Below are 11987 nucleotides of genomic sequence, written 5' to 3'. Positions count from 1 at the left end.
CTCCGTTTCTATGGAGAGCTTGGCAGCAGGATGCTGAGGCAGCTCCTTGGAGCATTCCTGGGCTGGAGACGGCTTGGCAGGCAAGTGTTTCGGCAGAGCTCCTGGAGGAGGATGCGTGTGTTCAAGCGCAGGCACAGGGGGAGTGGGGAGTGGGCCACAGGGTCTGCCAGCAAACAAGGAACGTCCCTGGGGCATTGGTCCTGCCGGCCGCGCGTGCTGCAGGGAGGGAGCTGGCAGCCTCGCTGCTACTGGAAGGGGGGTTGTGTCACTGGTGGTGCCACTGTGGTGTGTTTAGGGGGAAGATACTCTGGCCTGCTCATTGCAACAGTCCTTGTGAAGCAGCGGAGGTTCCCTGTCTTCAGGGCACACTGGACTGGCCACAGAATGATGCAGAACAGGATGATGATCAACGCGGAGAGGAGGACGATGCGTTTCCAGTCATCACACATGTCACAGCGGGACAGCCTCCCAGCTAACCCTGCTGGGGGGGCCTCCGGGCTTTCTGGCTTGCTCATGGCAACATCAATGGAGATACACGAGTCTGGATTCTCAGGGTCGTCAGAAGACTGACGGCAGCAGAGCTTGGTCCCTTCCATCCAGAGCACCTTCTCCTGCTGGAGTTCGGGAGGCAGCGTGGCGAGGAGCTCCCTGCTGGTCTCCAGTGCTGGGGCACCTTCCTGAGGGATGCTGGTCAGCTGCCTGCAGAAGGGGCAGGGGAGCTGGTCCTCTGGCTGGTTTGGGGGCAGCCCCGTGCTCAGGCGGGCCACACACTCCAGGCAGAACACGTGGGAGCACTGGAGCAGCTTGGGCGTCTTGAAGGTATTGTCGTAGGTGTTGAAGCAAATGGAGCACTCAACAGGGGAGGTTGGCTTCGGAGATGTTGGGTTTGGAGACCCCGGCTTGTCAGTTGGGGACCTTGCCTTCCTCTTGCCATCTCCTGGGGAGGTGACAACGATGGGGCTGATGGGGATGGGGATTTCACTTGGAGATGCAGGGACTGGGCTGGTGGGGGAGTCTGGTGTGCTGGAGTGCCACAGCTGCGTGAAGCACGACATGACGGAGCCCGAGGAAATGAACAGAGCCCTGGGAGACTCTAGAAGAGAAGAAAACCACAGCCTTCATTTCAAACAATGTGAACACGCCCATCACCAGGCCTGTGTGTAACCCCTTAAAAGGAACAAAGAGCAAGTTCGTGACTTCCACGGCATCCTGAGCCTGGAAGAGATCCCTGCTAGAGACGAGAATGACACAGGTAGCCTGTTTGAAGCTGCGTACCGAAGGTGAAGTTAAACATCCTGCAAAGAAGCAAGCAACCAGCAGAGATCCACCATCCAGCCAAAGCCTTTTCACCAGAACCCCCATGGGCTTATAGATGGGTGCAGTCTTTCCCCGTACATGCCTCCCTCTGGGCAGAAAAAACACAACAAAAACCTACCCCGGCTGGTGCTCGCCGAAACCTGAGCAGGGAGGAGAGCAGAAGACTCCATGAGGTCAAGCAGGGACCTCGCTATGGCAGTCTCCCAGTGTCTGGGAGGCACTCAGATATTATGGTGGCAGCATGAGCAAGGCCTAAGAGACAGATAACGCTGTTCAGTTGTGGAGGTGATGAGGGCGAGGTTAATCTTTCCTGATGTGCTCTGACAGAGCTTTGTGCCTTGAATCATGGTTCATGCCTGGCAGGCAGGCGAGGCACCACCCGGTGATGCTGCCTGGTTTAGTCTGTCCACAGCAGGGTCTCAACTCCCCCCCCATATCACAGGAGAACCCAAGGGAGGTGAGGAAACACCTTATCTTGCAAAGTTTATTTCATCCTCGACTCCAAGCAGCACAAGAAGCATTTCTGTCTTGTCACTGTGACACAGCAAGAAAAGCAACGTTGGGGGAAATGGCCTTGGCGCCAGAGCAAGGGGAATTCTTTGCTGTTTCCTTGTTGCTCTGGTTTCCCTAGGGAAACACAGTTCCTCCCTGTCCTCGGCCCTGGAGCAGTGCCAGCACGGCCCAAGCCTTGCTGTGTGCTGCCATGTGCTCTCTGCTTTGTTGTGGTGTGCAGGCAGGAGCCTCGAGCTGAGCGGCTGATACGCCACTTCTAGCAAACTGGTTTACAATGTCTTTTCAGCAACCAAAGCGTTGCCCTGAACTCGAGTTATCCCTCGGCTAGACATGCAGCTTCGCATACATGCAGCTATTCAGATATATACAACTTTTCAGCTATCAAGCACTTTTACCTGAAAGCAACTGTTCAGCTGGAGGAAATTCCCAGCGATGGCCCTGATGCTGTGTGCCTGGGGAACATTTTTGTAGCCTGTGTCACTGAACTAGCTAGGCTTGATTCTTTGTGTTGGGAGATTTACCGATGACAAGCCAGAAAGGTTCAGATTGCTGCTGTAATTATAGGTCTCCCATCACTCCAGCAGTGGCTCACCAGCATGACTAGAGACTCCACGTCTCAGCACAGAAAGCTAATTTGAGGTATCAGAAAGACTGCGTATTCCTCACATTGCACCAAAAAAGTCTCCATTATTTAAGAGTGAAGTATTCCCCCCTCTGCCATCACAGCTAGCATTGCCGGAGCTGGAACCAACTTTAAGAACCTTCCTTCTTTTTCTTCCCTTATTCTAAACGAAGAAAATTTTGTGAAGCCTCTCCTCAAGTTAAATTTTCAGTCACAGGCTATCTGCACATTTCAGCAAGTTGTGATGGGTTTTTAAATTTTTTTAAATTTTTTTCTGGCTACAGATCACCGTGCATGTTTTAGCACAATCTGGCAGATGCTGATGAATTACAAATCCAGAGCCCAAGCTGGCACAGAGGTGAGGGAAAACCCCAGTTGTTTTGAGTTAGGTTGTTGGTTTTTTTTTTTTACTAAATCTGTTTTGCAGAACTGCATTCCCTACGCCCAGTTCTTTGCAGTCCCTCAAGCTTCAAGTGTTTGTCAGAGACGATGAGCAGCAAAACCAGTGGCAACCTGGTAACCTCAGAAAGAGAGAGCCTTTGCTTGCGCAAACTGTAATTTTGTAACCTATGTGAAAAAGCTGTTCTGTTGGGGTTTTTGCTAGTTTGTAACGTGACAGCTACAGCAACAGCAGTGTCGTGATAGTAAACTGGAGGAAGTTTACTCACAACGGTTGCTTTTAAATAAAGATAGAAGCTTTTGCCCATGTTTTGCCTTTGCTACAGATGATCGTGACACTATAGATGCTTCTTAGTTTTAATAACTTTTGAGTCTACTTACTTTTATCAATATTTTGGTGTTACGAGGCACCTTGGTCAGACATGACACAGGTAGTTGACTTAAACTGGGAAGATACAAGGAGCAGGGCACAGAGTCATGGGAAAGACAGTTTAAACTCACGCTGCGCCGCACTGGACAGGTCAGCCTCTGCCCGCTGCTTGGGTCTTTTGGTGTGTTGCCGTAATGCTGATGCTCAGAAAGAAAAAATGGGTTTGGGCAGCAGCTAATGCAGGGACCAAGGTTTCTCCTGCACTCCTGCTGTACTACGAAATGAGAGCCGGCCACTAAAGCTGGAAAGCCCCAATGAAGACACGCAGTCTGGAATCTCAATAGAATTAGTTAGGGTCTGGGGGGTTTATTTGTTTGTTTTTCTATTGGCCTTTTTTTTTTTTTTTTTCTGCGCTGCATGATCACATGATTTATTTATTTTTTTTAATATAAGACAATATCTTCAATTGTTCAGACCTGCACGGTCACACTGCATCCCCTCAGACCCTGCAGCTGTTTACCTCACTTTCCCAGCTCTTTACCTGGGCTTTCCAGAAACTTTGGGAACACCAGTAAATAACAAAACCATTCAGGAGAGACTTGTAAACTCAGATTTAAAACTAAGTACTTAAGTACTTTTCGCTTCTCAACAAGTCCTAGAAAACCTACTTCCACACCATAAAACCAGACAAACGAGAGTACGCAGTTAAGATAGTGGCCAAAACTGTTCTGTAGCATGATTCCCTAATGGTATCTTTAACTCAGAAAGACTGAATACCCAGCAAGTTAAGAGGTGTACAGCAGATTAAAGTCTATAAATACCTGTTCAAGTGCTGTTTAGGAGGAGAAAAGCATGTTCTGGGCTCTTGATTTCTACCCCTGAAGAGTCTTCTCTCCAGAGGATTGTCTTAGGCTCAGGGTCTTTTGTATTTATAAGCTGCCTCCTGGTATTCGAGCTCCCCGGTAGCTTCCCGACTCGCTTCCAAGCACACAGAAGGTCTGGCAATACAAGTAACCTCTAACAGCTCCCGGTGTGCAAGTGGCCCTGCCGCTGTAATTCAAGTGTCTTTTATACCCTCCTGTCTGGAGGTGACTTACCTGCTCCACCTGCCCTTCCCCATCACCACTGAATCACTGCCTGGGCTGCGCGCTCCCGCTCCGGCCGGTTTGTGACAAACAGGGCAGGCAGGAATGCTCCTGATAAGGGGCAGCGCTGCGGGACACCCGGAGCCTGCCCGAGGGAAGCGATGTAAGAAATGCTTGTTCCTTCATCTTCGCTGGACTGGGGAAGGCCACCTGCTTTCTGACCAGTTCTCACAGTTCTTCGATGACCTTTGAGAGTTTTTTTAATCGCCCTTCATAATCTGGTCCGGCTGGGTCAGATGTACTGGCCATGTTTTCATGGGGCAGCAAATCTTCTGGAAGAAAATTTCAGGGCACCTAAAAAGGCAGATTCTCTTGTTTTTTCATGAAGCGCAAATAATTTGAAAGTGCCTTAGATTAACAGCAGAAACAAGATTCTGACAGTCAAATTTCTTGCGACTGGTTGAGAAAAAAAACCTGTTGCAACAGAAAAATCTGGTATAAGTTTGAAAGCCTGAAAGCAGTGCAAAAAAAGCAAAACAGACTTTTCAAACCAAAGTTAACCAAACCACTCTATATGATCGTATGTCTGCTTTGAGCTCCTATACAATTGTTCAAAATAATACTGTATGGCTTGTCACAGAGAAGGAATTTCATTCTTTGCAGCTTTCTGTAATTATTGCCATAGAGAAATATTATTTGACCTGCAAACCTTTTGTGGTTCAAAGGACATCGGTCCATGATCCGGAAAAAAGAAGCAACAAATTTACACTCACACGCAGATAAGGAAATAAGTGTGTGTACGTGGTGGTGCGGGAAGTAACAGGCAAACATTCAAGGTTTAGTCTCGTTCTTTTTTTATTGCAAGTACTGCTTTTCTTTGTTCGGTTCCTCAAAGAAACAACAACATGGTCTGTGGATTTTTTTCTGGGTGGTATCAGGAAGGCCTTTCCTAAAAAGTGGTTGAGAAACTTCACTCTAAAAACATATGGAACTGTATCCATCTTTTGGGACAGAGAAGTGTCTAAATCCCATAGACCTCAGTGGCAGTCAGATGCTTTGGCTTCCATGTTCTTCTACTTCAGCTCACACTGCTCAGTTCTAGTGAGCTGAAATCCCAAAGGAGGCTGTTAAGAATAAAAGAAGCATGCGGAAATCGCCAACATTTTAAATCAGTTTTAGGATTAAAAGTAGGGTTACCTGATCCTTCCACAGTTAGAAGGATCTGGGCTAGAGCATTGCTCCTCCAGTGGACTCATGATGAGCTCCATGGGTGACTAGAAGACAAACGTGGAGACTAGAAGACAAAAGTGGAGAAAGCAGGTCAAGACTAAAACTTTCCCAGCTCTGCATCTCGATGGTAGAGCTCCTTCAGCGGAGCATGCGTGTACCACAGGGACAGCAACCCACGCACTGGGCTGAGCGGGCTACCAGCCCACTGTGCTCCCCCAACTATTTATGTCGCTGTTTGGGGTGAGTGAGGCCAGGAGCAAACCCTGTCTACAGCTGACAAAGCAGGATGTTTGATGAATGGATGTAAATCAGATTTTTAAAAGTCTTGCTCGCTTAGTCACTTGCATAAGCACTTTGGTGAACTGGGCTCAAAATTAACAGCCTTTCAGTAACTTGCTGGGGTACGTTACATTTGGTAACACGCTGAGGAACAAAAGTCCTTGGCTTGGGTCTTGCTGGGACCCTTTCCCTGGTAGTCAGCGGAGCAATGCTGACTCACTTTGTGGTCATGCTCTGAAGGACAGAGGCGCATCTGAAGCCCTTTACCCACCGCTAAGGCCAGGATTGCTGCCTGCAGCGAGCAGGCTGCGGCGCTGCGGGGTGTCAGCCTCTGCGAGGTGCCACCAGCCTCAACGTGACTGCTGCAGGGAACGGGATGAGCCCAGCCCAGAAGCTGAGCACCTGGGGCAAACTGGGCTGCCCCACACACGCCAGCACCCCACACATGCCAGCATCCCACACACGCCACACGCTCCTCCCGCTGTGGGGATACACTGCGTACCCAAGGACCCAGCCTGCGGAGACCCAGCGCCCTGCTGGGATGACGAGCAGGGCTTGGCTTCCAAAAGTGAGTGGGAGGCTTGTAGTTATTTTTATCTTCTGCTCAGAGGAATAGACTGAGCATGTCGGAGGCTGCAGCTGGTCGTGGGTGGATCCCAGAGGACTGGGAGCAATCACTTGTGGGAGCACATGCTTCATGTTTGTGCTTAAAGGAACAGTGGTGCTAAATAGAAGCAGTTACTTTATTAATACTGTTACTTCCTTGAACTTGTGTTACGCATGCACACCTCGGGTGCTTCTCAGAGGTATTCTCTGTGTGCAGAAACTACTTGTTCTAAATTGATTTTTGCTAAACCACGCAGGAATGAAGATGATGTGACTGGAACACCGGGATGCGATGTAGGAGATATATTTCTCTGGTATAAGCACTGTGACCTTGAGTAAAATAATTTCCATTAATGACTTCTGTGGCTCCTTTCCTATATAAATAAATAATTAAGTGAATGAAATAGAAGTTCAGAAAAGGAATTTTAAGTCTTTGGTTTTTTGGTCATAGTCTTTGTCTGGATTGTGTGTTTAGATGGGAACCTGGGAGGGGTGGGTGTTGCCTGGTACGTAGGGCTGGTCACAGTGGCTCCAGCCAGCGACCTGATGTAGGATCCCACCTGTATCGAAGCTTTCAGTTGTCAGACCCTCCCACCATCACCTCACCATATTTTACCAGCATCAGTAACCGTTGCCATCTCAGCCGGGACTGTGGGTGAAGTGATGAGGTCTTCTAAAGGGTATGTATTCTTTTCAGGAGGATTATTTCTAACAGCAACTACCAACTGGTTGAGGACATGACCATTTAAAAACTTGCAAGCCAGGCTCCTTATTGTGAAGAGAAGCAAAGTATACCGCGAAGTAATAAAAACAGACTGCTGGTGATAGCTTTAGGCTCTTTCGTCGGCTTGTCTTTACCTCTACTGCCCAAGTATATAAGTCTTTTCATTCTCACTGTAATTAATCTCAGTAGATAAGCTAAAGCCACCAAATAAAGATGGGTGGAAAGAAAAAATCAAATTCGGAAATGACCAAGCAAAGAGCAACAAGCTTCCTCTGATTTCTTTTTCCCTTCACCCAAGCCTAGTGAGTTTCTCGTTATTAGGTACCACTTAGAACATCTAGTGGTGGTACCTTTTTGTTCATGTTTTGGATATTGTTTACTGCTCTGCTTTGTTGAGCTATATCCTAAAGCTATTTATAAAGCCTGGAGGGGATTTAGAAGGCCTTTTGTGCTGGAGAAACCCAAGGGAGACGTTGCTACAGAAGAACAAAAGTGTCAAGAGCCAAACTGCTTTGGACTCAGCCCTTGCAGGACAAAACTCTGGCGCAGGTAGTGTTACTCCTGCCTACAAAAGATGTGTCTAGTAGGTTCATGGAGCTGCGCCTTACTTTCAAGGGAAAAATACAGCTATGGCTTAGGACAGATGTGCTGGTTTTAACTGGGTGAGAACAAGCCTGTCTAAGCCAAACACCTTGTGCAACAGGGAACAGAAGTCTCTGCAGGGTTAAACGCTTACAGCAGGAGGATACGACTTAGGCTATGTTTTCTGTTAGCTGACACATTCATGTGCCTGCTCCCAAACTACTGAAAACCAGTGAAAATATATAGGCACACACACACCCAGCGCCTGTGACTGCTGGCACAGGTCCCGCTCAGTAGCTGAGCTCTCCACCTTGCACTGTTGCCTGCTCATCGGGTGCAGAAGTGGTGAGACCCACTGCTGCCTGAGTTTTCCTGGCAAACAATTCTTTGGCCTCCAGCTAGCAGCACTTATTGGTTCTACAGCGTTCCTCAGAGTCAGGAGGCCTGATGCTCTATACAATTAATGCTCCAGGGTGGTAAACAGCACCATTAAGTGATGTTTCCCTAACTCGTGGAGCTCTCTTATTTGTCTGGCTTCACGTGCAGCTGGCTGCCTAACCAGGGAAGGCTTATCATTGGGGCAGTGTTGCAGTTTGCACCTACAGCTAGACTGGGCTATTTAAATTCCAAAGTACGTATTATGTACTGTCAGGAAAGAGCCTTGGTGAGTCATCAGATAAGCTAGACGGGAACTCACTGTGGGATACTTTTAATGTAATTATATTTTATCCTTCTCTAACTGTTTCTATCAGACAATCTCAAGACACTTCACAGACATAGTGAACTGAGCCTTCCAGTAACTATCGAGGATATTATCTCATTTTACAGCTGGGGAGGTTTTGTGGCACACGGGAAGCCCAGTCAACACTGAGAAATGCTGTTGTGACCTCTGTGCAAGTGGCAATGCCTGGACAAGCCGTGCCCCTTACAGCGGCAGAGTCACTTGCCAGAGCAGAGGGATAACACTTTAAACAGGTGGTGGAGTGGGAAACACCATCAGAGTTGTGCATTACCAATAAATGTCCACTAAGGTAGCTTAATATAGATTTTGAGAAAAACTGCTTCTATTATATAAAGCCACTGGCTGTGCCCCTCCGGTGACTCCTGTCCTCTTAAGTGATGCCCACCTTTACTGACTAGTAAACCGTGTTTCTGGAATCGTGTGCTTCTGTAGTTTAATCTCATTCAAACACTGGGTCTACCTGGCACCTAACTGCACTGTTCTTCGCTTCCTGTAGTCACCAGGGAGCACCACGATTAGATAATCATTACAAGGTACAGGTGCAACATAGCAATTTTGCTGATACTATATAACTCATGTGACTATTACTGTTCAGTGGCTCGAGGCTGTGTGAGTCAGCCACTCACGGGTAGAGTCTCAAATAGCAAGAATAGCATCCATTCCCCAGACATAAGGTCAGGTCGTTTTTTCTAGTCCACTGTTTCTGAAGGAGTAAGTGAGTTGGAGCAATGGCCAAACCATGGTCTACAAATCATTGGTGATCCATGATATCATGCCCAGGAGACTGTTGGCTTTCCAAATGTCCATGCTGCTTCTACAGTGGCTGTAGAGGAGTTATAGAGGACTGTATGAAAAATTTATTTGTAAAAAGGTTGTAATGATTGTTAAAAACATAAAAAAAGGAAAAAAAAAAAAGGGGAAGTGTAGTGGAATGAAGCTGGGTTAATTAGCATTGATAACATACAACTGTGGGTTGGCTTGGGGGGGTGGGTTGGCCGATGTAGATAAGGTGCAGGTGTGGCTGGTTAAGTTAAGTGGTTGAGAGCCAATGAAGGGGGAGCAGCTGAGGAAGAAGCAGAGAGAAGAGAGTGGGTCCTGGATGAGGTGAGACAAGGAGAAGGCAGCAGAGGGACTTTATCAAGAGTGTGCTGGATGAGATGGTAAAAGATCTTGTTGCCGCTTGATAGTTTGGAGAGTGCTGTGACAAGTGGCTTGCAAGGAAAGTTTGACATCAACAATCATGAACAGTGGCTCAAAGGAAGAGTAAATCAAACCAGAATTAAGGTCCTTGGAAGTATTCTGTGAGTGTGGCAGTTCTTTCAGTCAAGGTAACACCCACAATGTGACCTGTAAAAGGAATGGTCCTTGTTAAAGGGTCGATAGATGTTCCCAAGAACTGCAGTGCCAGCTCCTTCGCTGCTGTATGTGGCCCACGTGCAGCTGGAGCTGAGATGTACTGCATGCGTGGTGCTGCGTGGGAACCAAAGTAATTACTCTCCCAAAACACAAGGGGGATGCTCTTCCCATGGGCCAGTAAGGCAGCTATTGTTGTTGCCAGCCCTAGAATAAGTTATCCAGGGGCAGCTGCAGTCATAGCCTGTTGCTGATGAGGGAGACTATCAGCAGGACTAGAGGAGATGGCAATAGAAGCAAGGTGAAGGGCAACGTTAACATGCTCTCACCAACACATTGATAATTGCTCTGATGATTGTCCCGCAGAGGTCATGTTCCGGCAGTGTTACTCATTTCCCGGCCCGGTGTGGTGACATGATGAACTTGGGAAATGGCCTGTGATGTCAGAGCTGAGGAGTGAATGTCTGCAGGCACATCTTGCTTCTCCTCTCCAGTGACTTCTCCTTCTGTCACAAGGCACCTGGCCTCTGCTGGCAACAGTCTCCCCTTCCACGAGTGAACAGGGTTCAGCTCAACTTGTGTCCGTACAGCATCCTAGCAGCAGAATAGATGCCTCAGCCCACAGTGTGGGTTGTTTACACTCATCAGAGCACATCCAGGCAGGAAGGGGGCGTTGGGATGCTAATGCACCTGACCAAGGACGTTTTCTGACACCAGACCTGAATTCCAGCCCATGGATCCCCATCAGATCACTACAAAAAGGATCTGGTGGTGGTGGTGATGAGGGAGAGGGTTCTCTGTGACATCTGTGGTAAATGTTCATACCCTCTCTACTAATCCTAATCTTTTCAGGTTATAAATAGTATGTTCCGAGTTGATCCCTTTTGCTTTCTTCACCCAGCAGGAGTCCACCAACTTGAGAAGGATCAGATGATTGACACACCTTCTTAGCACTCTCGCAGGACAAGTGTGACCCTAAGTTCTCTTTTTCATATTCTCCCTACCCTCAAGGATGACTCAGCAGTCTTCCCTCTCTTATCCCCACAGATATAACCCCCACAGTCCCTATGTATGACTGAGAAATCAATAAAGACACTTTTCCGTGAAGCTCAGCAAAGCAAACAGACTGGTGGAGGTGGTACCTCTGTAACTTCCAGCTGCGGGAAGGTCACCACCACACCTTGGTCCCAGCAGCACTGTAGTGTTCCCGCACTGAGCAAGCACAGGACTCCACCTACTGTCTCCTTCCCTTTCCCATCCCAGAAGCCTAATTATCCTTGAGCCGTATCATAGTCCTAAAACTCTGCAGTGGGCAAATGCTTCTTACCTTCCTGCCCCATCCCGCACCCCCTGCCCCTTCCTCTAAAGCCCTTAGGGAGAAATCGGTCCTTCTTTGCCCTCTACCTACCCAACACAGAAACGATGGATGTGATGATTAAACTTAGGGCATGGCATTGTAGCTGTGCTTTTAAAACTCTGATCATTTTATATCCCTGCTTCATATATGATGTCTATATTTGCTTTGCATTCCTTGAGTTTCAGAAGTATTGATAGAGAAGTATTGAACTCCTCCAGACAGTGGTTGAATGTTTTTGCAAGTGTGATACTTCAGTTATGGCCAGTGCATAATAAGTCTAGTTCTTGTAATTATATCTGCAGTTGGATATTCATTTGTGTTACTAACATACACAGTTAATCATTCAACTGCTTAAGGGAGTACAGGATAATATCCCTGATGTGAGACTGGGTAGAAATACAGTAAGAAAAATATCTTTGTGAGTTGTTCATGCTGAAGAGACCAATTTATACTTCAGTCTTAAAAAATGTGGCAGGACAAGAATGCAAAACATACCCTCATACGGATTTGTAAATACATTAGTAGATGCAGACATGTAAACTGAGTTCCAGCAAGATAAAGCAAAGTGAAAAGCAGTCAGTATTGGTGCAAGGGTAAAATGTCCTTCTAGTGCATCAGATAATTTATCACCATTACCCTTATATGGAGATATAAAAAGAACAAAAGGATGTTCTTTGTGTCTTCATAAAATTTTAATTTATAACTTCATCCCTGGGTCTGGTTCTGTCCCCAAACACTTTCAGACATGCAGATCTGAGCTGGAGAGACACTCTCATACTCGGCGTTCCAGCAAGAGACATCATTTCAG

At 47.3% G+C, this 11987-nt stretch overlaps 1 protein-coding gene and 1 long non-coding RNA gene across 2 annotated transcripts; both read right to left on the bottom strand.

The window, feature by feature from the left end:
• Positions 1 to 245: 245 nt before the first annotated feature.
• Positions 246 to 1487, bottom strand: RNF223 (ring finger protein 223). The gene is made up of 2 exons (XM_040585562.1): positions 1436 to 1487; positions 246 to 1093 (listed from the first exon to the last, which is right to left on the bottom strand). The coding sequence occupies exons 1-2, from the start codon at positions 1485 to 1487 to the stop codon at positions 246 to 248; spliced, it is 900 nt and encodes a 299-aa protein (XP_040441496.1).
• A 3815-nt stretch (positions 1488 to 5302) lies between these two features.
• LOC121084618 lies at positions 5303 to 6399 on the bottom strand. The gene is made up of 3 exons (XR_005826814.1): positions 6318 to 6399; positions 5504 to 5580; positions 5303 to 5412 (listed from the first exon to the last, which is right to left on the bottom strand). It is a non-coding gene; the product is annotated as an uncharacterized LOC121084618 (long non-coding RNA).
• Between the last annotated feature and the right edge of the window lie 5588 nt (positions 6400 to 11987).

This window comes from Falco naumanni, chromosome 3 (assembly GCF_017639655.2).
Source record: "Falco naumanni isolate bFalNau1 chromosome 3, bFalNau1.pat, whole genome shotgun sequence".
Classification (NCBI taxonomy): Eukaryota; Metazoa; Chordata; class Aves; order Falconiformes; family Falconidae; genus Falco; species Falco naumanni.
The sequence above is the reverse complement of the archived record's forward strand: the minus strand, read 5'-3'. Positions and strand labels throughout refer to the sequence as shown.

Excerpts from the sequence above, each read along its gene's own strand:
- RNF223 (XM_040585562.1), bottom strand. The coding sequence starts at position 1,487 with ATGGAGTCTTCTGCTCTCCTCCCTGCTCAGGTTTCGGCGAGCACCAGC. Across the intron at positions 1,094-1,435 it reads TTCGGCGAGCACCAGCCGGG|AGTCTCCCAGGGCTCTGTTC; the intron begins GTAGGTTTTTGT and ends CTTCTCTTCTAG.